At 51.9% G+C, this 27,696-nt stretch overlaps 12 protein-coding genes across 12 annotated transcripts; 5 read left to right on the top strand and 7 right to left on the bottom strand.

Annotated features, from left to right (window-relative positions):
- Positions 1 to 99: 99 nt before the first annotated feature.
- Positions 100 to 344, bottom strand: CC1G_14960 (hypothetical protein; the record flags this gene model as incomplete). The annotated part of the gene is made up of 2 exons (XM_002910583.1): positions 100 to 209; positions 248 to 344. 2 exons carry the CDS (start codon positions 342 to 344, stop codon positions 100 to 102), a joined length of 207 nt encoding a protein of 68 aa, XP_002910629.1.
- Positions 345 to 5,826: 5,482 nt separating this feature from the next.
- On the bottom strand, positions 5,827 to 7,734 carry CC1G_03350 (hypothetical protein; the record flags this gene model as incomplete). The annotated part of the gene is made up of 10 exons (XM_001835516.2): positions 5,827 to 5,906; positions 5,958 to 5,992; positions 6,040 to 6,331; positions 6,401 to 6,695; positions 6,760 to 6,862; positions 6,947 to 7,092; positions 7,161 to 7,213; positions 7,279 to 7,358; positions 7,429 to 7,583; positions 7,639 to 7,734. The coding sequence occupies 10 exons, from the start codon at positions 7,732 to 7,734 to the stop codon at positions 5,827 to 5,829; spliced, it is 1,335 nt and encodes a 444-aa protein (XP_001835568.2).
- Positions 7,735 to 8,921: 1,187 nt separating this feature from the next.
- Positions 8,922 to 12,050, bottom strand: CC1G_03349 (AMP deaminase; the record flags this gene model as incomplete). The annotated part of the gene is made up of 12 exons (XM_001835515.2): positions 8,922 to 9,101; positions 9,244 to 9,384; positions 9,446 to 9,481; positions 9,538 to 9,818; positions 9,891 to 10,139; positions 10,197 to 10,412; positions 10,470 to 10,710; positions 10,763 to 10,885; positions 10,940 to 11,121; positions 11,172 to 11,588; positions 11,647 to 11,815; positions 11,868 to 12,050. The coding sequence occupies 12 exons, from the start codon at positions 12,048 to 12,050 to the stop codon at positions 8,922 to 8,924; spliced, it is 2,418 nt and encodes an 805-aa protein (XP_001835567.2).
- Positions 12,051 to 12,507: 457 nt separating this feature from the next.
- Positions 12,508 to 14,190, top strand: CC1G_03348 (hypothetical protein; the record flags this gene model as incomplete). Its single annotated transcript, XM_001835514.2, has 1 exon — positions 12,508 to 14,190. The coding sequence occupies one exon, from the start codon at positions 12,508 to 12,510 to the stop codon at positions 14,188 to 14,190; it is 1,683 nt and encodes a 560-aa protein (XP_001835566.2).
- Positions 14,191 to 14,486: 296 nt separating this feature from the next.
- Positions 14,487 to 15,913, top strand: CC1G_03347 (hypothetical protein; the record flags this gene model as incomplete). The annotated part of the gene is made up of 3 exons (XM_001835513.2): positions 14,487 to 14,614; positions 14,719 to 14,765; positions 14,838 to 15,913. The coding sequence occupies exons 1-3, from the start codon at positions 14,577 to 14,579 to the stop codon at positions 15,911 to 15,913; spliced, it is 1,161 nt and encodes a 386-aa protein (XP_001835565.2). The 5' UTR covers positions 14,487 to 14,576.
- Positions 15,914 to 15,986: 73 nt separating this feature from the next.
- CC1G_03346 (hypothetical protein) lies at positions 15,987 to 17,199 on the bottom strand (the record flags this gene model as incomplete). The annotated part of the gene is made up of 4 exons (XM_001835512.2): positions 15,987 to 16,046; positions 16,100 to 16,579; positions 16,643 to 16,940; positions 17,024 to 17,199. 4 exons carry the CDS (start codon positions 17,197 to 17,199, stop codon positions 15,987 to 15,989), a joined length of 1,014 nt encoding a protein of 337 aa, XP_001835564.2.
- A 441-nt stretch (positions 17,200 to 17,640) lies between these two features.
- Positions 17,641 to 19,708, top strand: CC1G_03345 (hypothetical protein; the record flags this gene model as incomplete). Its single annotated transcript, XM_001835511.2, has 11 exons — positions 17,641 to 17,925; positions 17,987 to 18,031; positions 18,094 to 18,153; positions 18,211 to 18,223; positions 18,281 to 18,384; positions 18,436 to 18,514; positions 18,570 to 18,932; positions 18,987 to 19,051; positions 19,083 to 19,447; positions 19,520 to 19,585; positions 19,690 to 19,708. The coding sequence occupies 11 exons, from the start codon at positions 17,641 to 17,643 to the stop codon at positions 19,706 to 19,708; spliced, it is 1,464 nt and encodes a 487-aa protein (XP_001835563.2).
- Positions 19,709 to 19,823: 115 nt separating this feature from the next.
- CC1G_03344 (hypothetical protein) lies at positions 19,824 to 21,446 on the bottom strand (the record flags this gene model as incomplete). The annotated part of the gene is made up of 4 exons (XM_001835510.2): positions 19,824 to 19,859; positions 19,924 to 20,001; positions 20,099 to 20,481; positions 21,152 to 21,446. 4 exons carry the CDS (start codon positions 21,444 to 21,446, stop codon positions 19,824 to 19,826), a joined length of 792 nt encoding a protein of 263 aa, XP_001835562.2.
- Positions 21,447 to 22,255: 809 nt separating this feature from the next.
- Positions 22,256 to 23,525, top strand: CC1G_03342 (hypothetical protein; the record flags this gene model as incomplete). The annotated part of the gene is made up of 2 exons (XM_001835508.2): positions 22,256 to 22,394; positions 22,537 to 23,525. 2 exons carry the CDS (start codon positions 22,256 to 22,258, stop codon positions 23,523 to 23,525), a joined length of 1,128 nt encoding a protein of 375 aa, XP_001835560.2.
- Positions 23,526 to 23,705: 180 nt separating this feature from the next.
- CC1G_03341 (hypothetical protein) lies at positions 23,706 to 24,960 on the top strand (the record flags this gene model as incomplete). Its single annotated transcript, XM_001835507.1, has 3 exons — positions 23,706 to 23,901; positions 23,963 to 24,273; positions 24,343 to 24,960. The coding sequence occupies 3 exons, from the start codon at positions 23,706 to 23,708 to the stop codon at positions 24,958 to 24,960; spliced, it is 1,125 nt and encodes a 374-aa protein (XP_001835559.1).
- CC1G_03340 (hypothetical protein) lies at positions 24,959 to 25,670 on the bottom strand. Its single transcript, XM_001835506.2, has 2 exons — positions 25,361 to 25,670; positions 24,959 to 25,313 (listed from the first exon to the last, which is right to left on the bottom strand). The coding sequence occupies exons 1-2, from the start codon at positions 25,638 to 25,640 to the stop codon at positions 25,045 to 25,047; spliced, it is 549 nt and encodes a 182-aa protein (XP_001835558.1). The 5' UTR covers positions 25,641 to 25,670; the 3' UTR covers positions 24,959 to 25,044.
- A 575-nt stretch (positions 25,671 to 26,245) lies between these two features.
- CC1G_03339 (hypothetical protein) lies at positions 26,246 to 27,542 on the bottom strand (the record flags this gene model as incomplete). Its single annotated transcript, XM_001835505.2, has 3 exons — positions 26,957 to 27,542; positions 26,511 to 26,901; positions 26,246 to 26,452 (listed from the first exon to the last, which is right to left on the bottom strand). Exons 1-3 carry the CDS (start codon positions 27,502 to 27,504, stop codon positions 26,246 to 26,248), a joined length of 1,146 nt encoding a protein of 381 aa, XP_001835557.1. The 5' UTR covers positions 27,505 to 27,542.
- Between the last annotated feature and the right edge of the window lie 154 nt (positions 27,543 to 27,696).

Below are 27,696 nucleotides of genomic sequence, written 5' to 3'. Positions count from 1 at the left end.
GTGCTCCGATCCAACTGAGTTCCAGGTGGTAACTTGTAAGTAAAGAGTTGTTCCTTCGATGCAATTTTGCAGACGACCTACTTTCTGATTCCCCAACGATTACTCCGCGTCTGGCAAGTCGACACGGAGCCACATTGCGTCGATACGGTCGTCGTGGTCAGGCTCTTCCTCTGTCTCGTTTCGCGCTACATACAATCGCGGTAAACCCTCTCGAACCGGACAGAATCATGAATATTGTTCGACAAACCTGCTAGTTCATTGCCAGGCACGGTGTGTCGAAAAGGGGCCGCTGCCACAAACGCGGAGGTGAGGAAGAGTGCGAGAATGAGAGAGAATTTGCTCATCACGAGTCTGGGGCAAACACGAGCAGAGGAGGGGACGATTTCTAATAACTCTGGGGTGTGCACTGCGTCCTTTTTATGCTGAATGTAAAACTCAATATGACTATTACAGCCTTTTGCATTTCAGGATCAAATCAAGATCCATCACTCAAAACGGTTTGCTCAGAGTGACTGGGATGAGTTAACACAAATGCTGTGAATCCCTTCAAGTACTGTTTCAAATTGAGGTTTGCCCGCCTAGATGAGTGTCTGAGTGACGTTCCCTCGTGTACCTGTCTGCTTCAGGGTATTCACGGCCAGCCAAGATTCCAAAATTCACCCGTGTTACGGAATACATACCCTGGTTCATGACGCAAAAAAGGGTAACGGTGACCAGGCTTTTTAGACAGTCCTACTACCGCGTACATAATGAAACAGATAGCGCATTATCGCACGCGATTAAGCTGTAAGTTCTGTCATTTTCAAGGCATTTCAGGGGCAACAGCTCCGTTCGGCGTTTAAGCGCCCATATCTGGGAATTGCCTCCCGGGGACAGCAGTGCCTGTCCAGAGTCATCTCCGTAGTTGGGATCACTGCTGCTGTGCTCTCCCGTTGGAAACGAAACGGGAGATTCTCTTTACGCGATAGCGACGTCGGGAATCGGGCAGTTCTTGTTGGCTCGGGACTCAAACTGACGGATACAAGAGGGTATGAAAGTCATTGCTATTGCCAGGGTTCCGCCGCTGAAGCGTGCACATCCGGAGATACGGATACGATACAATCAATCCCGAGTGTTGTGTTTCGATCTTTAATTGGTTGGGACCATTGTCTAGACCTCGCAAGAATCAAACGATTTTCCCGCTAGTAAAGTGGCTACACTTGAGTAAGTACGATGATACCGCACTATTCTACACAGCCCAGCGTTGCGGGCAATGTAGTGAATGGACAGAGGATATGACATTGATGTGTACCTCCTACCCAACGGTGCTAAGACTTTCCGTTTGACGCGCCTAATGGAGGGAAAGTGAGCAGAGTCCACGCGCCGTTGACCACGTCATTCTCCCTTTGTCGAGACAGTGGCCGAACGACTGCCTTATCCACGAGAACGGTGATCCGTCACATTTAAAAACCTTATGCTTCGTGGCGAATTACGGTACAAATGACGAGATAGAAACTATCGGCCGATGTACATTGTACATAAAGCTGCCAATTGCTATTCCATCTTGAAAGAGAACTCGTTTGTCCCTTAACGTCATGGGCGTGCCAGATTCAGAAGCTTGCATCGTCAGATGACTCCTAGCAAACACCGCTCTTCCCCCAATTGAGCGCAGCGGGACTTCTACATAAAGTCCTGACCTCTTCCAAATGTTTTCGAGAGAGCTCGACGATGGATTGAATGAGTCGCCGACTGTTGCAGAGCTGCTCGGGGCTGGACGTGCTGATCCTATTCGAAAGTTGGGTGGACAGCGGGCGAACAAAAACCGATCACCATCTGGGTACTCCGTGTAAGAAGGACTACAGGGTCCAGTTACATGCGCATCATATGGCCCGGGCTGCTTTAGGGATAGAGCCAGAAGGACCTCAAACCTTTCTAATCCCTGTGTAGACTCAGTGCATGGTCAATACATTGCACAAGATGGCCTTCGCGACTCTGAGAAAGGATGTCCCTTACCGTCATACTCAGGCAAAGATATCCCCGAGTGGAAACAGTGAATCAGATAGGCAACGTCACCTACCGCGAGGCGAGAAGTCAAAGACGGCAGCACTATCCCGTGAACTCCTGCAATCGTATAGAATCCAAAGTCACAAAAGAAAGTCGGTGAAGCGCCGTAAAGAATCTGGGACACTTTCCATGGATTTCGCCCTCGTGTATCTGCGACATCAGTTCTGGATTACCCTAAGGTTTGGGCACGTCGAAAGCACCCTGAGCTCCAAGCGGTACAGAGTCGAAAGTTGCGCAGGCAGCGCCGAAAATGGATTGAGTTCGTCACAAGGTGCTTCGGGTGACTGTACTTCTTGATAGAGAAGGACACGCCGAGAACCAGGAAGGACTCGAAACACCCCTCTTTGACCTAGAATAAATTGAACACCCATCTTCGATTATCGAAAAACATAGGACTTCGTGGTGCAAGTGGATCCCTTGCCAGTGCCAAGCCGCGGATAGTAGGCACCGCCACCGTAACATCAGCCGGCTGCATCGGCAACTTCTTGCAAGGCCAGCATGGATGCTCTCGCCTCATGCAAAGCTGACTGAAACGGGAGGAGCGCGAGTGCATGTAGCAGCGAACGCTACTCCAAAAGCACCAGATGGTTCACCAAGCAACAGCCAACAACCGTGATTTTTTCGAGTAGCTGGATGGACGATTCTGTCGGCTGTGGAGATCGAGTTCCACTGCATGACTCGTGCATGTGGGTGAACCCGACGCTGAGAGTCATAAAATGGAGGGAGGTGGATGCTAGTCAAGATTTTTGAGGTAGTATCCGGCCATCTCCTGGAAGTCTCCGCAGAAGAGAATGGTATTGTGCGGCAATTTTCCTGCAGGAAATCCGCACCCTGACAAACGGCACCAATTGTCCGACCTCCTGCTGACCGATGGGTGATGCACAGCTCAGTAGAGAAGAAATGAGCTTGCGAGTTCAATATCGTATGAAGGGCAGTACGCACCTGCTTAGAAGGCGTAAGCCCCCATATGGTTGAGTCTAACCGAATGCCCAAATCCACCTCGAAGTTTTTGTTTCGGGGGAGAAGCGACCAAGCAACTTTCGCTTCGGAATTGGGTGTTGAATCCGGGGAATGCCTTGGAACGCCGTAAGAATCATTGACATTGAGAAAGAAGTGGGGCTCCAGATGGGATCGAACGGTTTCCCGGGTCTGGCGCAAACTTGCAAGCGAAGGGAGCCTTCGAGTCGGTTGTGTCCGCACATAACATCCTCTACATGACTGAGCAAGACGATAGGAATGGAGAAAAGAATGTGTTGGAATGCGCGGCAAAGCGCGGGTTAGACAGATGCTCCAATGAGAAAACATCTGTGATCCTAACAAAGCCAGCGCGAGGCCTCAGGCACGGAGTCAAGAAGTCAGCTTGCGTGGCTCCCCCACATTTTCATGTCTGCATGTGTTCCAGTCGACAGGCCACCACGGTAGGAGAATAGCAAGATGCCGCTTCTGATAGGTTCCATGGTGTCAGCAATGCTCACGGTGAGTACAATTCGTGGATCTCAGTGTCCGTCTTAACTTGTTTGGTCTGATGACAGAGGAAAATAGGTCAGAATCCTGAAAGAACCTCTCTTCGGCACCATCCAGAGGAGATCCAAGGTCACCAGATCCAGTTTGGGACGAAAACCGCGGGGATATATAAACTACCCCAGTTCAGTTCCCACCAGCCAGGCTCCCATCCCCCCTTTCCCTCTTCGCCTCTCTCAGAGCTGCCCACACCGTCGTCGAAAAGTCTATAGCCCATCTCAGCCGGCGCACATCGACGCAAACCGCGGCGATGAGCTGCTTTGCACCATCGATTTGTCGTCGACCGGCCACTGTGGGTCGCCCTCACCCTCCACATTGCAGCCCAACTGTCGCCCGTCGCCGCAGCCCTCTCGCCACCGCACCATCGTCCAAGGATCACCCATACTGTCCCCTAGCCTGCACAAGCTCTCGCGAACAATCGACGTGTGTTTACCGTACCTCCTTCCTGTGGGACATCGATCTGTCACTTCCGCCGTCATCGTTAGTGCCGGTGAAGAGTACAGGTGGATTACCATGGGAATGGAGGTACCATGGACCTCTGTCCGATGCGTTCTTCGAGCTCGCCACTCACTGGAAGTCTCTATTGCCATCACCCACCCTCGACTCCCATCTACGCGTCGTATCGCACCCTCGGAGGTTATGCACAGAAATTGATAAAGATGTCCCTCTGGTCAAAGAGACAGGGGTGGTCATCCCTCGACCGATGAGGCTTCTGGCAGTGATCCTTTACGAGCCTCGATAACACCTCCTCTCGCCCGAAGCGTTGCGCTAGGTGTCGTCAGTTCGCCGTCGGGCGATCTTCCCCCAACCTCCGCTTGTTGGATGCATTGAAACACAGGCATGCTGTGACGTTGAAGCGTTAATCACAGGGCCCAGTCGTGGACCTGGTCCTGACAAAGTTCTGGCAGAACATAAACCACCGTCGATAAAAGCTGTGACAAGAGGAGGGCGCAATGATCCCACCATCTCGAGCTCCACGCGCGCTGAACGTCGGTACCCACGAATCTTCAGTCCAGTATCAGGCCAACAGCGAGATTCCAAAGAGCTAGACCCAAGTGCATGCAAGAAAGCGTCAGAAAGACCGTTCTCCTAGTCTGTTTCCAGTCATCAGGAGAGAGCCAGCAGCTATTTTCGTCCAACTCAGGTGAAGTCGATTTATTCCATGATATTTGTCCATCTGCGTTGACCGGCAAGCAGGATGATGCTCAACGATCGTCGCTCTTCCCAATCTGGCCAGGGATTTGCTGGCAAAGTTCGAGTTCTGGATCGGAGACCACTGCCCCATGATGGCCCGTGGTGCTGGGAGAACTGTGCCGTCCTTGACCGGTAGTGTTTTGGAGCGTCGGCGATTGCGGTATGGAGCTGGCCCCATGGGGAGCCCATGCTTTTGCTCTGCGAAGGGCGAAGGGAGCACAGGTGAAGTTCGCATGCTGGGTCGGGCGATGCCATCGAATGGAACCCGCAGTGTGTCTGGTGTCTGGACGGCGTATATGCGACGACAGCTGCTAGATGCAGTCAGAGCTAACTTTGCTCTGCGGTCAAATTCTGGCACCGGTGTCGCGGCCGTGCTGAAGGTGGTCAATGGCATCCTCAGCCCCATACGCGAGCCCGATGTGATGTGATTTGCCTAGCTGCATGCAACGAAAAGACCAGTGTATGAGTCTGCTGGGATTTCGTAGTCGCTATCGTCGCTGCGGCATCATGGTCAGCATCGCGACATCGGACAGAAAAGCAACGGTCGACCATACCTACAACCTTGGGTTTAGAAGTGGTCGCCACTGCTTGCTGGTGTAACTCTTCCGGGTGTGGGGAGCTGGTCAGTCCTTCATGTGGATAGAACGTCGAGAACAGCGGTCTGCGTACGGGGGTGAGCAAGGCTAGCCATAATTCCACCGGCGCACGGATCTGAAATTTTCTAGAGTTCATGGCCATCGTCAACGCTAACTCGAACACGTTCTTTAAGGGGAAACTCACTCCAAACTCAACAATGGAGCCACCAGCCCGGGTTTTGTTGGAACGACAGCACAGGAAGAAAGGCAAACTGGCGAATCGCGTCGGAGTCTGGACCAACATGTCTTACCTTACCCAGATCAGGTGAATACTAGGTGAGTAGCGTCGTCGTACCCCTCGGTTTTCGAACATAGTTGCCATTCAAATTACGAGCATTACGGCTACAGCCTCGGTACGATACAGCTACTACCAATACAACAAAGACCAAAACACCATCCACGCGAAAATAGATATGTCCAAGAATCAGGTCAATCACGAGACATACTCCTCTGTTCCCTCCTCCCACCTCGCCTTGGGCTTGTACCCTAGGTTCGAAGCCTTCATCCGAAACTCTACACTGCGATGGAACTTGGGCTTAGGATCATGTATATCCCTTCCTCTACCAAGATGGAAGCTAGATGGAATAGAGGAAGGAGCACTTCAACACTCGGGGGTCATACGTGATAACAGAACGATACTACCCACCTCCAAGTTCTGTGCCACACTCCTTCTTTGTCTTGCCACGAATACGTCAAGGGTATAATCTCCAGAAGCCACCAGAGCCTGTTCTTGAAAGACCCCGTCAAACGGTCATGTATAGGCTCCAGCGCATCAATCCCATCGTACACCTCCGTCATATCGAGTGAAAGCCTGGATAAAGCCTCTTCGCTGAACCTGATTCCACAGCTCGATTTCATAACCTCGCGGACCATCCAGCGAAGTGGAATATTGGCCACCGAGTGTGTGGACGTGTTGAGGGTGTTTCCTCCTCCCACATCTAGGTACCACCATATAGGCGTTGAGTGGATGTTCCAAGAATGTCTATGATGATGGGCTGGGCACTTACCACTATGACCACCGACGAACCACACCTCCAGGACGTCATCCGGCAGCCCTCCCTCGTCAATCGACATCATCCTGTGCTGCTCCGCCGCCTCCGCATCCTTCTCCTTCTCAGACTTGACGCTAAATACGCGTCGGAGCACACTACTGCGCTTGCCCTTCCTGCCCGAAGAGCTGGATGACGAGGAGCTGGTGGTATCGCTGCGGAGAGGCGCACTAGCACCTTGCGGGTCCAGAGCCGCAGCCATGAGCGTAGGCGAAGGCCGATGGTATACGTTAGGCCTATACTTGGCACGGCGCTGGATAAAGTCAAATTAGACTTTCTATTCGTATACGTAGGAGCAAAGATCCAACGAGGCTCACCTCGTCGAGGGCTAGTGCATGTCGGAAAGTCGTAATGGAGCTGTTGGAGTTGGTAAAAGGCAGAGTCTTGCCCATGATCACACCCACGCTCGCAACCGTGTCCCTGAACAACCGATTCAATGCGAGGTTAGTAAATGCATTCTCAAAATACCCCTTTCGAATGGCTCTATGAATTGGTTGGACGTACCAAACGCCCATAAACTCCACCCGAACAGACTGGCAGAACGTCCGTTTGAACCCAAATGCCAACTCGACAGATTCCTTATCCCTTCGTTTGTACAGGTCATATGCAAATGGGACTTGGGAGAAGTTGTCTCTTGATAGAAGGCCAATCTATAGGTTAAATTTGGAGTTTATCTGTGAGATTGGGGTATACAGTACATCCGGAAATACCAACGGACCTTGTGCAAGAAGCCGCCTAGGGCCCGCGCGGTATAAGCGCCCCTCGAGAAACCTGGCAAACGGACCAAGTTCAAGTTGTGAATAGAAATGGGCAGCGAGGATACTCTCTCCACTCACCAAATAAACAAATCTTATCTCCATGTCGGTAATTCTGCATCAGGAACTTATATCCGTCCATAACATGGGCGTCAAGATACCTAGTCATCCACACCCTCTGAATCAGCGCTTTATCCCGAAACTCCAGAACAGAAGATTCAGAAGACCCACCAAGCAACAGCCTGATCCATCAACTTTGCAAACCAATCAAACAAGGGCGAGACAACACCAGGATGGAACCACGTCCCAATACCAGGATCGTAATAGCATAACTGGTGGTTGGGATCTTTGCTGAGGAGTTCAAAGAACTTTACGACGTTCGAGTTCTGTAAGATAGTAAGGTCGGTCAGTCAACTATCGGTCCACCGGGTAAGCACTCACATCAGCATCATACTGGTCCGACGTCCCGTCAAAACACAGTACCAAAGTCCTCGGCTTGCCGCTATCGTTCGAAACAGGGCGGCACTCTCGCGACATATCGTCAACCAAGTAATACACTCGATGCGAGCGGTGTAATGTGAAGTTTCAATTGGAATCGAATGTCAGCGCCCAGTAGAGAGTCCAGGAAGAAGATAGGAAGGAAGGAACGAGACAATACAAATGAAAGTGGGATCCCTCATGCAGCAACCACATAACATACATATATGACATATGACCACAACATACAGCACATACCCGTATCCACAGGACCTGTCACGACGTCCAACATCGCCCCAAACCTTGAAACACGACCGAGCACCGCACCGAACCCAAAATATACCGACCCTATAATGTCATGGCCACAAGAACTCGGGAACCATATCCATGGCACACGGACGCAGGAATAATGCCATGGCACACTCTCAAGAACATCCACAACACCGTCCCTAAGCAGTAACCAGCAGCAAAGCAACAAGGATCCAAGGCCAACCGCGGTACCAGATCCAAGAACACACCGTGACACACACAAAAAGGGCATGTATGTATTCCAACCCCCAACCCCCAAGAAGGCGACCTCGTCGGAACTTTAACTCCACACCTACAGTACCTGCAGCGAGGCAGGGCACTGATTCCTGTCATCTATATAAGGACGCCATGCCAATCATCCATAAGAAGATCCAGAGGAATTAGAGTTTAGATATACATACTACCGAGTCCCTGAAAACAAACGATGTTTTAGGAAAGGTCGGGCGCTGAACTGTCCAAGATACTTCGATTGAACAGCGACTCCTATTAAGAGAGTGATGGAATGCAGCGCTAGACACTTGCCTCGATGCCAAAAAAAAAGCAGTGAGAAAACGTGTACATATGTCGAACTGGCGTCTCGTGCCCCACAGGAAAGGCGCCCAGCGGAGAACACTTGATCATGATTGATCAAATTGGTGGACATCGTGCATGACGTCATGGTTTGAACTCTGGCCCCGATAAGATGCGCAGTTCGAAGAACCATCCAAGAACCTTTCAAATGCCCCCGGGGGGGATGCGGGGTATGTACCCCATGGATCGCGAGTTGAACTCAGCGAAGCAACCCGGGCCTAAGTAGTCCTCACCACGCAACCAAACTTCAATTGCCTGCAAAGGTCCATACCTATAATACACACCAATCCATAATACACACCAATTTCCACAACCAAAGACCCTACAATTTCCACAGCCAAAGACCCTACTACTCTCACCCTCAGGCCTCACGACCTCCCAGCAGTCATAGCCTTAGCACCAATCATATCAGGCGTAGGAATCACACCCCCCGTTCCCCGCGCAGGACTAACACTCTCCACCGACATCGCACTCGCCCTCTTCAACATCTCCAACTCGCCCAGTAGTGTCTGGTGACGATATTGTAGTCGGATATCAGGGACGTTCGTCTGTATAGATTTAAGAGAGCGTCAGTGATCATATCTTTCTTCCATACAAAAGAACAAAGGAAGGCAGTTAACGGGCAGGTCAATTGAAGCCCCCCCTCTAAAACGACACGACACGACAACCCCAAATGAACGCCCCACGAACCTTATGAATATCATTCCCAGCAGCACCGGGTAGATACCAATTATTGCCCAACCAATGCCGCTTGATCTCCATTTCAAACCCACTCTGACGAACAGAGTTGCGTGCGAGCTCAGCCAGGGAGCTTTGAGGGAGCTTGTAGATCTGTTATCAAATGTCCCGAGTCAGCCATACATTCCATCGAGAGGAAGGGACGAAAACGTACATGAGCAGCAACGCTATACTCCTCCAACAACGGTTCCTACAAAACACACCTCCATCAGCCCCACTCAACAACCCAAAAACCCAAAAACCCACCTTGGTAAAATGAAACTGCAACGGATCATCCGTACTCAAACTAACATTCAACCCCACCTTAAAAAAGTCGGGTAGGGGATTCCTCTCATACGTCAAAAACAACACATTATTGCTCAACGGGCTCATCGCAATACCAATCTGCTTGAGATAGTAGAGGTACTGCAGGGCGGGCACTTTGCGGAGGAGGATACCGTGTGAGATCGAGTGAGAGGTCAAAAAGGCGGAGGTGAGGTGGTCGGTGTCGCCCGCTTCGCCGCAGTGAGGTCGGAAGACGAAGGTGTCTGGTTAAATTACAAGTTAGGGGAGAGGTGGTTTGATGGAATGGAGTGGGGAGTTGGGGAGGAAAGACGTACTGAATCCTCGGATACGACGCCAATTGTTCAGACTGGCCATATTTGCGAACATGTAGTATACCCAGTACGAGTAGGGTGGGGATTGCGGGAGGTTCCACAAGTTGGGATACGGGAACTTTTTGTGAATGCGCCGTTCGACCTTCGATTCATCGTCGACAGTGTCGAATCCTACAACGCGTTGCAAAAAGACGTGAAGCTCGGGGTGGCTGCGGGGGTCTAGCGTCACTTCAAACAACGGGCGGAACACATCTGAAGGAAGTCATGAGCAACGACGGTCTCCAAAAGGGCTGCTGGAAATACACGTACTGACGACGATATCCTCAAAGGTGTTCACAGAACCATTAGCCTTGTAGACTTCATAGAGACGCGGGACCTGGATAAGCCATCGAACATTATGCGAGAATAGCTTGTTGTTGATAACCCATTTCGCGAGCTTGTCCCATTCATCAGGCTTGCGACCATATATACTGATCCGCCATTCCACATTCTGGTATTTACTTTGCTCCAAATCCGTCATCAGCTCTGGTAAAACATTTCATTCAACGCGGGTCAACCAAATGGAAGGAGTATAGATCATACCTTTCGTCAACTCGGCGAGATATCTCCCTTGAATGTAGTTATCCGTCTTGAGGAAGATTTCCCTCAGACGGGATTCACCGATAGGGTTATACTTGAGGTTGAACTTGTCGAATCTATGGAACGAATCTTGGTGGGCGTGCATGTCTAGTGTATCGATCGAAAGGTCGTAGGCTGTAAGCTTCAACGATTCGAAGACTTGTGACAAGGTCAATTCGCGTCCATCTCTGAAGATAACGACGTCCTGGGATCGCAATCAGATGGTTAGATCTGCGAGAACGAGGGGGTGAACGTACGTTGGGGCTTCGCTTCATCTTGGACTTGATGAACCGGAGCAAGTGCTTCTGGTTCATACTGCTCGAGTGGTGGACGTGGGTATCGACTTTACGAACATTGTAGAAATCTCTATGCGGCACAGACTGATGTAACGATGAGCTACTATCACCCATCGACCAAGGTAGAAGAGGACTCACCTTCATATCAGACATTTCCTGGAACTCGTTCAGCAGGCTGTACATCGTAAACTTGCTGGAGAGGTACTTGAGTCGGCGGAATGCAAAGCTCTTGGTGGGTCCATCCGAGATGACTTTGAGGACGTATTCTAGGTCCAAGAAGTATTCTCGAATATCGGGGACGTCGAAGGCAGGTTTTTCCTCTATATATCATTAGCGACAGCCGTTTAAAGCGGAAGAGAATGCCACTCACCCTCGCCCTTGTACACCTGGTATACACCCTTATGATCCAATTTGAACGACCACCCTTCTATAGGCCCAGGGATCTCGCAATCTTCAAACTTGAAGCTATCTCCCGGGATATGCTTTCCACCACCGCTAACAACTTGGTCTTGCTTCCAGTGCCAATGAGGGGGAGGGGGAGGCGGGTAGATCTTCCATTTGTTGGTGGATGCCGTAGAGCTGGTGGAAGACTTGTCCAAACCAAACTGCGCGTCTGGGCGGACGCCACAAGGGTCCGCATCTTCGTCTGGGATGCCCTGGAAGTGCCCGTCGTGGTCTCGCGGGTCGTCTCCGAGTCGCTGACGGGATTTGAGCATGTATTTGTCGCGCAGTTCTAAGCATTTCTGGAACGACTGGAGTAGGAGAACTTGTTCCGTGTTTAGGATTTCTAGGTGCGGTAATTAGATTGGCAGCGATGGCTGATTGAAAGCTAAATCAATACGCACCGGTTGCGTGGTTCTCGCCTTTGTAAAGGCGTTCACGCTTATCCTGCTCTTCCTCCTCTTCGTAAAACGGATCTGGTGCTGGTGACTGGACTCGCGATCCCCGCAGGCTTTCTATTTCAGGTGGGATGGCATCTGAAGTTCGCCGCTGCAGCATCAACTTTTCCTCAATCTACACACAGCTTTCAGTTACGTTTTCAGAGTCCATAGTAAGCCTAACTGACCTGCTGGAGACTGCGCTCTTCCTGGTAACCGAAGAAACCGTCATGCGAGTCCGGGACCTGGATGTGGTTGGCGCTGTTGCCCCCAGTCGGTGTGCTCATCGGTTCGTTGATCGTTGGCGTTGTCACCGCCGTTGTGTCGTGGATGCCAGGAGTGGTGGGTAGACCACCATCGTTCGAGGTCATGGTGGTTCAAGGACAAGCTGTCGATGCTGATCGTCCAATGCGGCGATAGTGAAAAAAGTGGTATGTAGTAATCCAACCCTGGACGACACTGGGCAAGAGTGCTTCCTAAGCTTATCGGTTGGATCATAAGTACCGGAGTTTACATTGGGGGGAGTGTAGACTATTCGTTCCTGGGCGACGTTCGAGTCATTTTGAGTGACGGAGTTGAAAACTGGGCAGATGGGTGTGTCGGCATTGGGCTTAGAACGTGCGGAAGAGCCGCTTTGCCAATGCGTCATCGCGAAGAGGTCGAGCCTCGGCATCAAATGAACGGGGCTCGGCGCCGTGCGGGGACAGGGGCTGCGCGTTTCCTTCAACGACGACCATTCGGCTGCGCAAGGCGCTCAAGGAGCTAACACTCGGGTGAGTATAAACTGAAATAGGACCTGTCCTTACAGAGCGCCTTGGGGTCAAAGCCATGACATCGACTCCACAGTCTCTTCAGAACCACTGCAGTCTTCTCTCACTCCCCAACGAGCTACTACACAAAATCTTCGCTGCTCCCGAGCTGCCCGCAAAGGACGTCCTTCGTACAGCCCTCGTCTGCCGCAAGCTTCAAGACATCTGCACAATATCGTACCTCCACTCCGCCGGCATCCCCTCCCCCGAGCACGAATGTATTCTCAAAATGGATCAACTGGGCAGATTCCCGTGGTCTCAGTATCAGCATACACTCCAAGCCCTCTGCTTCGCTCCCTCGATCACAAAAGTGCAAACGCTGTCCGCCAGTTTTCCATTCGCTTGCATTTGGAGCGATATACTACCACAGCTGCAGACTTTGGAACGCTTTATCAAACGGTTGAAGCATGTTTCTAGTGTGACGCTCGCATTCAGGGGATACTCTTTCAATCAAAGTCGCAACCCGACCGTCTCAGAGGAGGATGTATTCGAGCGTTGGTCGCTCGCGGTGAGCAATCTCCTCAACACCATCGTTCAAAAGGGATGTACCTTTCTGTCCGTTGAAGGACTCACTTCCTTCACCGACCGTTACGAATCCGTCAAACTTTCCCGCCAATCGTTCATCTTCTCCCAGGCATTCGAACGGCTTGCGATGTTCCTCGGAGGCGACGGGACGACGCAATTGAATAACATTCTATCGGGTCCTCACTGGAAGTTCCGTCGGCGAGGCCCTCCAGGGTCGAAAATCTTCCTTCACCATCTCTCCAACGAAGCCCGACTAGCGACGACACTGAAGCACATCACGATCGCCTCGTCCTCCCTCCTGGTCCCCCCACTCCTCCAGTGGACCCTAGACCTCCTCGAGGCCTCACCAATCGAGTCGATCGCTTTCCGAGAATGCTGCAATCACCCAGACGTCGATTGGGCTATCCTACAGACCTTGTTCGCCAATTCAGCTGCGAAGGTACTATCCCTGGAACTAGGCGACTTTCCGAGGCAGTTTATTTTACCAAAGTTCAATTCCTTGATTAACATCTTCTCCGGCCTTACCTTTCTTTCATTCCAACAATACCCCTTTCCCGATTCACGATTTTCAAGCAGTGACGTTACTATCCCTGCATTCCACCACCTCACCCACCTCCGTGCTCATTTCAAATGGATCCAGGCGTCGGGAGTGGTTATAATCCACCCTCCCCCGACTCTTATTTCCCTGACTGTAGTTTGGGTCTACCAATCCGACTCCCACCGTCCTGAGTTTCCGGACCTTGTCCAAACCCTCTCCGCCCTCTCCGACAAACTCGTCCCTACTCACGAATCCGAAATGCGTTTCTCCTCAGTGAGACCCTCGACTGCCACGGTGTCCTTGGAAGTTATCAACAGACTCCTCGCCCCACTCGACCACCACCAATTGACAGACCTAGCACACAATACGCGCTGTATAACCCACCTCCTCATCGACTTCCGCCCGCGGCGCAGTACCCCAGAGCTTGCAACACCAAGTTCAGAAGAAGTGGTACACGCAATACAGTTTTATCTCCATACCTTTCAGGAGTTGCGGTCGTTCACGTTGAAAGTGTGGCAGCAGGAGACGAGGGATGGGAAGTCGATTGGTGGTGTGTGCGTTGGGGCCCTGAGGGCTGTGAAACACGGCAAGTTGGAGTGGTTTGAGGTTAATGGCGTGCAGGAGGAGGTGGGTGTATAGCGTGTTTGCGTTGGCTCGGAGAGTTGGATTATCTTCTGTCCTTTTGCTTTTTGCGATACCCATTTGAGCAATGCGGCGATAGCAACAAATACCGGAATTTACATTGTGAACTATATATTGCTTCTGTGCGACCTTAATTTCACGTCCCAAGACCTGACCATATTGCATTTCGGCGTCGACATTGGATTCATCCAGAAGCGCTACTTTGCACCTGCGTCATCGAGACCTCGGCGCCTCGGCACCAATTGGACGACATCCCACGTCGCGGCTCATAGGGGCTCTTTCAAGTTCCATGTCGCTCTCAACATCCAGGATCCGAAATCAAGAGCTCAGAACCGTCCATCTCCCTCTATCTAAACTCGAACGATGCGCGCTCTGCTCAAAACATGAAAGTGGGCTGCGATTATGCTCGTCGTGCGGGGAGGTAAGCTTGAACTTCTCTCGTCCATCGCATCATCCATCATCTCTACCCGATGGTAATAGCATGGCATCTACTGAAGTAAGATTGGTATAGAAAGCGTATTGCAGTCAAGAATGTCAAACCAAGGACTGGCCGAAACACAAACCTGAATGCGGTATGCTCCATCTTACGCCTCCTCGAAGCAATACGAGTCCAATCTAACCACCTCTTCACTACATTGCACCAGGAAAAACAGACCGAATAAACCTAGAAACCTTCTACCCCCTCCTATCCTGCATGCTAGTCACATCCAACACCGACCAAGAAAAACCCATGCACCCCGGACTCACGCACACAATCTCCCGCAGCGCTTTCTGCGAGTTTCCAGACGGGGGAAGCGCGGCCCTAATCGTGCTAGGCGATAAATGCGATTTGGCCGTGCCGATGGGGAAGCCAGAAGTGTGGTGGCCGACAGCCCCTTCGGCGTCCGCCAGGAGCAGGTTGATTCAGCGGTTCATACACGAAGGGTACCTCCTCCCGCGTATCGTCGCTTTGTGTTTCTCACTTTTGGCCGAGATGTACACTACCACCTCTGGACAAGGCAAACGACGCGTCCGGCTCAAATACTCCTCTTCACCCATCGCCGATTTCGGTATCGTAAAAGGAAGAGTGGAGGTGGAGGATCACGACCGGTTCGCCTACTACAATCCCTCGACCAATACGTTTGCCTACGGTCAGGACCCGGAGGACCACTACTGGATCTACTTTTCCTCGCTTTGCGGCGACGAGGTCGTCCTCGACTGCGGGATGTCCCCGTTCAACTTTTCAGTCGGCGTCCACCAGCTAAAGGCGTACCTCAAGCACGGTCTGCCCGCAAACCTCGAAACCGCGCCCGCGTTGTTCGTCTCGCGGGACGCGCGGCGCACCGAACAGCAGAGGTTCTCGGTGCTGCGCGACCCCGAGCTGGGCAGCGCGGTGCTTACTACGAACGAGGGGTTGCGGAACCAGGACGTTGCTGCGATCCATGCGTTCATGGACAGGGTCGCCGGACGGGTGTGCACCCCCGCCGAGAAAGACATTGCGAAACGGTGGTCGGTCCACTTTTGCGAGATTCTGCAGGGTAATATCAGAGCACGCGAGTATCTCAATTTTCCGGTGGAAGTGGCGACGGGGCTCTTCGGTGCACAAGAGGAGAGGAAGGCTCCAGAGGCCCGTAGGGAGTGGATGGAATATATGGTTGGGGAGGGTATAACAACTGAACAGCTTGAGCAGGCGTTCAAGCGGTACGAGGACGCGCCTCATCGTGTACGAGAACGGCTGTAATACTTATCTAAATGGATGACCGTGAAGCTCGATGAGCTTTTGCTTCTGCTCTTCCCGTAGACGCCAGATCCGTTTAAGCCGAGGATCCCGAGCAGACCACTGTTTCTGCTCTAGATAGACCGGTCTGAACCTCCTGAAGGAGCGTGACTTGGGCTCCTCCACTTCGTCCTCGCTCTCGGACGGTACAGCGGCGTCCACTTCCTCCTCTGCCTGCAACTGGAATGTCGTAGACTTCTTCAATGGTGAGCTAGGGCGTGTCGGGGTGTCCAATGTAGTCTTGGAAGATGAAGCGCGTATCGTCGAATCGAAGAGCGTCCTAGCTGATCTCTCGAGGTTGGGCGTAGAGTCTAACCTCCGTTTCTTTGTCGGCGTTTCTGGGAACGAGCGTTCGTCGTCGTCATCGTCGTCTGGTGCAGGAGCCTGTGCAGCCTCCGCCTGTTTCCTCACTGATTCCCTAGTCAGGAGCTCTCGTTTAGGACGACCTGGCGTTCTGCGAGGTGTGGCTTTTGTAGGCGAGGCGGATGAAGCCTTTGGTTTGGTTTCTTGAGCTATTTTGCGTTTGAGTTCGGGGAGCTTCTTGTTCAAGCTTGTTATGAATGTTTGGACTGTGGCTGGTTTGGTACCGTACTCGGCTGCTAGGTCGTCGACTGTAGGCAAATCCGGGACCTAGCCACCCAAAACCCCATTAAACACCACCCTCCAGAGAATGGCTTTCGCGAGTTAACGCACCTTGGCAGCCGCACACACCCACAAAAATATCCCACACATCACCTCATTCGTAATCTGACTCGCCTTCATCCCGAGCTGCATAACCTCTCCTTGCGCTAGTTGGCACATCTCCCCCAGTTGCGCGGCGAGTAAAGCTACGATGTATTTGCGTAACAGCATTTCGCAGGTTAGGCGTTTGCCTTTTGTTTTGTTGTCTTGTAGGACGGTTTTTAAGATTTGGTACGCCTTTTTGAAGGAGGCTTTGTTGAGGCATGAAGCGGGTTGGGCGGCGGAGGGGGTTATTTCGTCGTTGTTCAATCTGTGAGGCGAGTTGGGAGGGGTGTCAGTACCAGTATCAGTCACCTAGTATCAGGCTAGAGATATAGATGTAAGTAGACGCACTGTTCTGAAGCTAGCAACCCGCAAATGGGCACCAAACCCGTCGAGTACTCCCCCAGTTCGTGTCCTGATCCAGGTCGTGTACGGGCTTTGGCTTGTCGGATGAGTTTGATGGCTGTTTCGACTGTTTCGGAGCTGCCGCCCATTTGTTCGAGGGTTTGTCTGTAGGCTCGTTCCATGGTTGAAGGGATTCGGGATAGGGGGAGGTGAGGTAGGAAGGGAGGAGGAGGGAGGAGATTGAACGCGTCGAGTGGGGTTCGAAGTGACGCGAACCGCGTGCGTTTCACGTGCATCATTGAAGTGATTTTCCACGCCCCTATCTTTTGAGCTTCATTTGCAAGTTCAGGGTTTGATTTATTTCATATCCAGTACATACTTCTGCTTGTAACTCGTAGTAGAGCAATCTCTATCCACTGACCCCGACAAGGCTCGGTATGGGACATAGAATTACAAAGCCGTGGACATCGGGAAGAGGTGGCGCGGGAAGGCTTGGGCCGCCAAGGCGGGTAAAATGACGAGTCATCCCGGTCGATTCGTCCTACTTTCTTCTTGACCTCCACTAGCCTGAACTTTTGGCTTCTTGCTCCTGGGACTCTTCCCTCTTGGCTCACGAACAAAACATGGGATCGACTACCGCTACCGCTACCCCAACTCCAAGGACAAGCCTCGACGCTGGATCTACCGTGCAAGGAACACACTCTCCAATGGCCAGCGACTCGAACAAGGAAGCTACCACCGTTTGCAAGGAAAACCTCTCCCCCTCAGAATCAGAAAAATCCCGCTCTCCAAAAACCCGGCGCCAGAGCGCCATGGGCATAATCCAACTGCTCTCCCTCTCCGGGTGTCTCTTCAACTTGGGCTGGAACGACGGGACTCCAGGTCCCATGCTGCCTAGGCTGCAGGAAGTGTATCATGCAAGTGCAACGATTTTTTGATTCATGTTTGGTTGCTCCGACTTTCGTCCAGGTTGGTTTTGCTGTGGTGTCTTTGGTTTTCGTCATGTCATGTACTGTGAGTTGTTTCTTCGGTTTTTATCTTGAGGTGGGGTGGAGGCTGATTGGGTGTTTTTCTAGGGCTTTATCACCGGTGCTGTAGTGAATGTCTTGATTACCGATAGATTTGGGATGGGAAAAGTGAGTCTTATGCTGTGGGTTTCTCGTGCAATTAGCGCTGATATCTTCCTCGCATAGATCATGGCAGCTGGTAGGCGTCTTCACATCTTCCTTGAGAACGATATCTTGACATGAAATGCGACGGCAGGCACGATTCTCCAAATCATCGCATACAGCGTTCAGACCTCCGCTCCTCCCTTCCCCGCATTCGTAGCCATGAACTTTTTGAACGGAATGGGTCTCGCTCTTCAGGTGCGTCTGACCATGCCTCCATCCACCAACTTCTACTAACGTCGAATCCAGGATGCTCAAGCTAACGGCTACGTCGGCTCGCTAGCTGAGAACCTGGAGACGAAGATGGGTGTTATCCACTGCGTCTATGGTGAGTCCTCGCTCTGATTCCAAGATGTCGTACGCAAGCTGATGATTACTTGTAGGCCTAGGTGCATTCGCATCAGCCCTAGTGTCGACCCAGTTCTCCCAAATGGAACGATGGTCTTTCCACTACCTCGTCTCTCTCGGACTCGCCATCCTCAACTCCCTCTCCGTTATGCTCGTCTTCCGCTTCAGGCGACAGGAGGACAATCTTAAGGCTGCAGGCGAAATCGTCACAGAGGCTAACGAGGGTGCGACTAGCTTCAAGACTATCATGGCGAGCAAGACCGTGCATGTTCTGGCGTTCTTTTTGTTTGTCTATGTTGGCCTTGAGATCGCTATTGGAGGGTGGATTACCACGTTTATTATTGAGGTTCGGGGAGGTGGGCCTTCGTCCGGGTATATTGCCACTGGTTACTTTGGAGGTTCGTGGTTAGTCGCCGCCCTTGTTACCATATGCTGATATGTCTCTTGTGTAGCCCTTGCGGTCGGTCGAGTTATTCTTCTCCCTGTTAACGCTTTGGTAGGTTTAGGGCTCTCCATTGTTAGTACGACTTCTCACATCGATCCCCCAGGTCGGCGAACGCTGGGTCGTCTACCTCTACGGTCTCCTCACACTAGGGTACGCCTCTCCAACTCCATCCACCCACTCTAACATAACACCCCACCTTACCCTACCCTACCTCCCACACAGCCTAGAATTCGTAGTCTGGTTCGTCCCCTCGCTAGTCGGCAACGGCATCGCCGTGGCCTTCATGGGTCTCTTCATGGCACCCATGTACCCCCTGGCGATGAACCAAGCCTCGCGCGTCCTCCCCTCCTACATCCTCACCGGTGCGATTGGGTGGATTGCGGCGTTTGGTCAGGCTGGGAGTGCGATTGTGCCGTTTATGGCTGGTGCGATTGCGCAGAAGCATGGGATTTCGAGCTTGCATCCTGTGTACGTCGCCTGCTCATTTTTCCCGGGTCGAGTTGTGGGATTAGTTTTGCTGATGTTGGTTTTGGATTGTAGGTCCGTTGCGATGATTGGAGCCTTGATGGTGCTGTGGTTTTTGGCGCCGAACCAGGCCCGGTCTTCGTAAGCCTTTTGGGATTCTGGAAGGCTTTCCACACAAAAGAATTTCTTGTGGTTTTGTTGACAACATCCTAGAGCACATTTCTACCTACGTATATAACTGATAGACTGGCCGGTGGGCTGTAAATATCATCTCAACTCTGTTTAGACTTGGAGGCGTTTCGGTCCGCTGTTTGGTTCGGCATTGAACAATAACTGGAGAGAATACTACTATCATTCGCGCAAGGTGTTGCAGTGGATTTCACTCCGTGACAACCTTTGATCGTTTGATGAAAGTCTGCGGGGAGTCGCGTTGTAAAGTTTGTAAGTTTAAACTGCTTTGAACACACACTCTCGCTCACTCCTTGCTCGCTCCTGTTATGCTCCCATGACCGGGGATGGAACACAACACCTGATCGAATCAGGACCAGGGCACGAACCTACACATTCCTCCATCAGCATTGAAGGGTCCAACCAAATTCGTTTTACATTAACCCATTAACCAAAAAGAAAAAAAAAAGCTTCCTCGATACGAACCTGGATCAATAATAGGCCTATTGGGCGGGAAGCACGAAGTAGAAGGGCGACAAGTCCCACCCCTTGACGGGTCAGAGCACTGTTTGAAGCAGCACTGGCCCAGATGGGGTCGTCCTTGCAGTATCCTGGGACGGACATCCCGCCGCCTTGGGCGCAGACCTGGGTGTGGAGGCAGGTGCCTGGTCCGAGGCCGGGGATGTCGCAGGGGCCGTTGAGAGCTGCTTCAACTTGGGTGAGGGTGGTGAAGGCGAGGCACGTGAGGAGGAGGAGGGTGGTGCCAGGGGTAGTGGAGGTGGTGGGGGCTTTCATATCGGTTTGCCTCTTTGGCCGGTGGGAGTCGGTCTTTTTGCTTATCGGTGGGTTTCCTTTGGCTTCCCGACTGCCTTTATACTTGTTCTTATCGCTAAGTGTGTTACATCTGATCGTCTTTCCCCTCGGGCATGAGAAAAGAGCTCGAGAACCCATTCAGGAGATTCTAGTCATCGTCGAATCTCGTTTCTGACAAGGAGCGAGCGAGTGGACGGGCTTGTCTCAAAGTGAATACTGTCAGTCTTTCTTTTAGTGTTCATCAGCGTAGATCACCTTCTTTTTGAGAATCCGACAGTGAACCACAGCTTCGGTGTACATGTCAGTGAGAGCTTCACCGGGAGAATCATGATCATCGTGGAGAACCTGATGTTCCTTACGAGATCTCACTCTGTTAGTCTCGAAGCAATTTGGCCCCCTAACAATAACTCAGGACAAAACTTAGTGTGAAGCAGACAACTTGTACAACGTCTTATTCACGGTAGGCTACTCTATCCCTAATCGCTCTCTCCGCTTTCTACTCCACCCCAAGATCAGCGCCCGTATCGAGTTATCACCACCTTCGCTCGCCAGCCACTGGTACCGGTCTCGATGGAACGCTCAGGTTTCCAGGGTTAAAACGGGAATGGGACGCAACATCTGACTGAATCAGGACCAGGGCACGAATCTACACATTCCTCCATCAGCAAACAAACAAGTCCTACTAGCAACAAGTACATCGTTCTGCACTCGCGATGTGCGACTCACCTGGATCCGTAGACGTGTTAGGCGGGGAGCACGAAGTGGAAGGGCGACAAATCCCGTTTCCGCTAGTCCCAGGGCACCGTTTGAAGCAGCACCGGACCCAGACGGGGTCGTTCCCGCAGCGTCCTGTGACGGAGGTTCCGCCGCCTCGGGCGCAGGCGTCGACGTGGAGGCAGGTGCCCGGTCCGAGGCCGGGGAAGTCGCAGGGGCCGTTGAGGACTGCTTGAGTCAGGGTGGTGAAGGTGAGGGTGAGGAGGGTGAGGAGGGTGAGGAGGTGGGGGCTGGTGGGGGCTTTCATTGTTGTTATCGTCTTTTATGTAATGGTATGGCCAGGTTAGGTTGGTTGGACATTTACTTTTGGATCGCCAGTGGGCTTTTATAATTCCCTGGCCGTAGTCATATGGTTCCACGGTATTCAAACCTCGCCCCTTTCCGGCTTGAGAACGAGGTAGAGTGCCCACCGAAGGGCCCGAATCCCACCAAGTTTTCGAACTTGGGTTCTGACAAGGAGTGAGTGTATGGACCTGTTTAACAAGTTACTACTCTCAGTCTTCCTTTCAGGATTCATCAGCATAGAATACGTTCTTTTTGAAAATCACGACTTCGGTGTAAATGTCAAGTCACTGAGTGAGAGCTCCGCCAGGGGAATTGTCGTGGAGAAACCTGGTCTTCTTACGGGATCCTTCTTCGAAAGGGGCCACCAGAGCACTTGGAGCTATGTGTTTATGTGTAGAGAATCTCTTGTTCGATGTCGAGACATGTCTAGGCATCGCAGAAGCCTGTCATCATTGTCATGAGCCATCATCTACTGCCACTCGAGTCTCCGCAACTTGAGCATCTTTTAAAAGACAGGAAGGCACGGGCTGTGAGAAACACATACCTTACAGCTTTCCGCCTTTCCTATCCACTGTCCAAAGCTCAGGTTCAGGCGTTCTTCCCGTTTGACGCCACCTGACGAAGATACTTAAGCGCTGGCTAACAAAGTTCCCTTGGCTAGATTGAAATTCCGATTTCGGGCCTTGGCCTTCTTTGCACCCCTGGACCTGGTTCTGGGTTCGAATCACGTCGGAAGCATCTTCCTTCTCTTCATTCACATCCATGTCAGCGATGTCTTCTGAGCCCCTCACGGTCACGTACAAAAGAAGAGGAGACTTGAACATTCTTTCGGACGTATGGCAACCTGAAAGCGGACCGACGCCGAACGGGGACAAGATTACAGTTCCGGCAGTGGTGTTCTTCCATGGCGGTGGGCTGACAGTCGGGAATAGACGTAGCTGGTTTCCTGAGTGGTTATGTAGTATGTCTTTAAAATCGCATCAGGGAACGGTTTGAATCCTCACATCTCAAGAAAGAACGTTTCACCAAGCTTGGATATCTTTTTATTTCAGCGGACTACAGTCTGATCCCTCCGGCAACTGGACATGACATCGTGGAGGACATCAAGGACTTGTGGTCCTTCATACTCGATCCTCACAATATCTTCTCCTTCGTAAATGGGGGGACGCAGAAGGATTTTGTCGTGCAGCCGGACAAAATCGTCGTAGCGGGAACAAGCGCTGGTGGTCTTTGTGCCTATCTGTGCGCGATGCACTGTGTTGATCCTCCTCCCGTGGCGCTGCTCTCGATCTACGGAATGGGTGGAGATTTCTTCGTGAGTTATACTTTCGCTGTCCGTTACTGCATGGTGATTGATGATACGCTGGCGAGACAGACGCCTCACTATCTACATGAGAAACATGCACCGTTCTTCCGAGGAAGGGAGCTTCTCGATCCCTCCGAGTTCCAGGAGTTTGTGTATCCGTTCCAAGAGGGGGACTCAACATTCGTATCTGACTCACCCCTCTCACACCACCCTCCAACCCACCCCATCCCCGGCTACCCTTCCAATCCCCGGATGCTTCTCGCACGGCTGTACCTGCAGCTCGGTCAATTTCTGGATTACTACACAGGCCAGCATTCACCCAGTCTAAGCCGCCAGCTCCGAGAGATTTATGACTCTTATCATCAGGAACATACCCAGCCTTCGACATTGAAGGGTGCGTCACCTCCCCTTGACGGGGGAGATGACGATTCCTCTCGGCTTTGGGAGGCAATCGAGTCATGCCTTGGTCAACATCGAAACCTGTTCCCGCAGGTTAACGTTGTGAAAGGGGAAGGTCGGTGGCCGAGGACGGTCTTCCTTCATGGAACAGCAGATACGGCTGTCCCGATAGGCGAATCGAGGAGCATGGAAAGTCAACTGAAGGCAATTGGAGTGCCTACCCAGCTTTTCGAAGTTGAAGAAGAGGAGCATTCCTTTGATCTAGTACCTAACGCAGAGGAAAGGTTTGGCGTTATTTTTGATAAAGTGACGGCCTTCCTACATGGTGTAGAGTAATCTGGCTCCTCCAGGACTCCAGCGGTTTCCTGAAACTTTCAATGTTTTTCCGAATCTAAGAATAGAGATGATTCGCCGAGATGTCCGCGATTAACTGATATCTGGTTTATATAGATTGAATGAGTCTTCCGATTTGCCAGGCCTCTTTTCGATACTTGCATCTGTACGACAAAGGAGACCATGGATCTCGTCTCTACCCCGGGAACCTCTGTGCGATACAAGACAACTGCGAAAGGCCTTGATATCTATTTCGACGCATGGCCACCCGCCTCCACGAACGAGGCAGGAACGCACAGAAGACCTGCCTTCATCTACTTCCACGGTGGGGCTCTGGCATTTGGAAATCGAACGAACTTCACACCATCCTGGCTTTTTGGTGCGTTCACCCATTCTACCCATCATTTGCTATCAAACCTGCTCAATCAATCCATTGTTAGAACGAATCACTGGCTTGGGCTATATCTTCATCTCCGCTGATTACCGTCTTCTTCCTTCGTCTACCGGTCATGAAATTCAGGAGGACGTGGAGGACCTATGGAAGTTTATAATCGATCCAGATCTAGTGTTGAATCTACCCAGCTCCCCTGGGTCTGACACGACAACTCCATTAAAAGTGGATGCTGACTCGTCGATCGTGGTTTCGGGGTCGAGTGCTGGAGGATTTTGCGCCTACCTCGCTGCTATGCATTGCAAGTCGCCTAGGCCAAAGGCGGTCCTGTCCATCTATGGCATGGGAGGAGAAATCTTCGTGAGTGCTTCCTCTAGCTCGTGATGTGAGATCGACTCTCAGGCTTACGTCTTTTCCCGTGAAAGCCAGTCCTCCTATTACCTAGCTCCTAAGAGCGAACATTTCACTTTCGTAGGGGAGTGGATGGAAGGCCCCAAGAACTACTACCACCCCTTCGAGGGCACCCCTTTCAAAGAAGAGGCGGACTGCCCACTCGTCCCAGGTTCTGACGGCCTTCCACAAAACAACATCCGCCATGTGGCCGCCTGGATGTACCTCCAGGATGCCATTTGGCTGGACTACTTCACCGGTGAATACGACCCAAGCCTCAGTTCGGCCCTTCGAAAGATCTGTGGCTTCGAGGAGCGTGTATCGCCGAATTTACAAACCGTCGCCCTGGATCCCGCGGACGAAAAGACTAGGCAGGAGGCGACGGCAGCCATACCCGAACGCCATCGCAACCTGTTCCCTCAGTTAAATGTAACGAAGGATTGGCCGCCCACCGTCTTCCTACATGGCACGGCAGATACCGCTGTCTCGGTTCTAGAGTCGGAGAACCTGGGAAGGCTGTTGGAACGTGTAGGAGTGCCTGTAGAGGTGGTGAAAGTTCCGGGAATGGAACATAATTTCGATTTCGATTTCGACGTCAAGAAGAAGTGGGGTAAAGAGTTAGACGCTGCTATTTCTTTCGTAGAGCAACATGTATGACGGAAGTAATGGCCGGGTGAAGGGTGTATTCTAGCTACATTGACATCCTCACGCGTAGCATTGACGATAGAGAGGGAAGTAGATTTAGTCCGAGACCGTAGAAGTAACCTCCTCGAACTCCCCGAGAGCACTATAATCCTCAGCCTCGATAGCGCCCAATGCCTCGTCGAAGCGCTCCACGGGAACTTTGTACATGCGCTGATTCCCGTCGCTATCCGTGTAACCGAGCACATCTGGCATCCTGCACCCGCCTTCGTCTGAGCGCGGGGCAGCACTGGCGCCATTTGGAAAGTCACGCCGCCAGTTGGCGGAGGCCCAGTTGAGATAGTTGGGCGCATCAAAGACGCTGAGGCCTAAATCATGGTCAGCAATCCGTTAGCCGTCGAGAAACCGGGCTTACAGGTGTTATCGGGGAGGTTACTGCCCACACCTCCAGTGCTGACAGCGCAGCGACCACCGTATGAAGACCCAAACCAATTGGGGCCCGTGTTCTTGAATCTGACTGACCAACCATAGCCGGACTTCTGCTCCCACCAGCAGCAGGTATTGACCGGGATATCGGTGCAGCATCCAAAAGATCCTCCGCACAATCGAGAGGTGTAGGCGCAGATGTCCATTGCCTCTGAGGCCGTGAACGACACTGCGAGGACAGTGAGGTAGATGAGTTTCCTGAAAGTCATGGTTGGACGGGGAGTGGCAGGCTACTAAATCAGCCTATTGAAGGATTGTTGGTGTATTTGGCCACTCACAAGTGAGCCTGGGGTTATATAGGTCATTTCATTAGGTACCATCTCGAGCCTCCTCCCCGATTCCCGAAAGAGGCCACTTGGGAATCCCCTCGTTCAAGCTCATAACACCCTCAATCAGACAGATCGGGAACGATAGCCTGGGGTTAGATCAGCGTTCGACGCCATTTAAGCGCAAGCCAAGACAGTAAACGTATCAAGAACGTCAATAAGAAGCACTTTGAACGGTTTCAAGCAGCTGGAGCATGGACAAGAAGGCAGTGTGCCTCGGTGTACAAACTGTACCGTGGTTCCAAGATGCTCCTGAATTTGCGAGATCATTTCATTTGGGAAGTACTGTATCGAATCGATATGTAAGTCTGGTACGCCTGATGTGATGCGGTGGGGGTAAGCGCCCGTAAGAGAGGTCCAAGATGCCTCTCCCCTACCATATTGATCATCTCTCCCCCTTCGAATATATGAATGGAAAGGTCCACAGAAAAACACATGATCGGAATAGCAAAACACATGCAAGTAGGTCAAAAGAAACCCCCCAGAAATCAAGCAGCGAGAAAACCCAAAACGGTCACAACAGCAACAACAACCTGAGCTCCCATCGACACGGTAGCAGCGGAAGAATCCTCTTCTTCCGATTCATCAGCGTCACCAGTGGGGTTGGAATTGGATGCAGTGGCAGTACGACTGCTAGCTGGCCGGGAAGTCGAGCTAGATCCATTGGGAGAACCATCAGTGGGAGGGACGAGGACCTTCACAAGCAGAGGATCAATACATGAAATAACCGGGCGAGAACAAAATGCAACTCACCCCACTCAAAACGTGAGCGACACCATTGCTCAAGATAACATTGGCCTGGGCAACAGCAACATCGTTCACCCAGACTTGGCCGTCCTGCTTCCTAACCGTCACAGTCTCGCCTGAAAGCGTCTCGTACTCCTCACCATCTTCCAAAACAGTCGAGTAACCGACAGCACCGACGATGACGTGATATTTGAGGATTTCGGCGAGTTCATCGGTGGAAAGGGAGGAAAGGTCGATACCCAAGGCAGCGAACGCGTCGTCGGTGGGAGCGAGGATTGTGAGCTTGGGAGTGGAGTCGACGGTCGAGGTGAGGTTGGTGCTCTCGAGAGCAGAAATGAGGACGGAAAGGGCAGCAGCTTCAGCAGTCTTGGAAGGAGTTTGAGGGAGGTTCAAAACCCTTTCGGATGACGGGTGAGTCAGGACTTGAACGAGAGAGAAATAACTGGACATACGATTCAATGACATGGATCACGCCGTTATCGAACTCGATATCAGCGCTGCTAACATTGGCAGGGTTGCCAGCGCCAGAGTAGATCCTCAAGGTTCCAACATTGCCCTCATCCAAACCAGCACTTCCAAAGGCACTGGCGAAGACGACGTTAGGATCGCCATCGAGGTTGGCAAACTCTTCGTTATCAGACAAGGCTGTCTCAGCGACGGCACCTCCTCGAACGACCAAGTCTGTGCTCCTCAACGTCTCGGGCAAGACGTGGTAGGTGAGTAGACTACGAACGGTAGACTCCGGAACGGCAGCCAACCCTTCGGGACCGAGGTTGGCGGCTTCGAGGAATGAAGAGAAGGCATTGTTGGACGGGGCGAGGATTGTTCCGCCAGACGAAGATACAGATTCGACGAGGTCGGGAAATGACGAGACGACGGTGAGGAAGGTTGAGAGCTCTGGCCTTGATGAGACGGCGGATGCTAGCGACTGAGCTGACACTTGCAGAGGCGAATAAAGCGAGAGAAGGAAGAGAGCTGCTGAACTTGTGTAGCGAACCATAGCGAATGGATTCGAGTGGCTTTCAAGGGGAGAATGGGGGTGGGTTTGCGGATACTTCTGACTGAATCCCAACAGGCCTTTTATACAAAATCTTTACCCGCGTGTACGCAGGGATGGACTCTCTTCCATTGCGCTCGAGCATCTTCCTTCCGACGGCGGCCTGGAGGTTTCTGGCGATCCTGTTTCCTCGAA

This window comes from Coprinopsis cinerea (assembly GCF_000182895.1).
Source record: "Coprinopsis cinerea okayama7#130 chromosome 8 map unlocalized cont3.8, whole genome shotgun sequence".
NCBI classification, from domain to species: domain Eukaryota; kingdom Fungi; phylum Basidiomycota; class Agaricomycetes; order Agaricales; family Psathyrellaceae; genus Coprinopsis; species Coprinopsis cinerea.
Note: the sequence above shows the minus strand (reverse complement) of the source record. Positions and strands in the feature narration are given on the sequence as shown.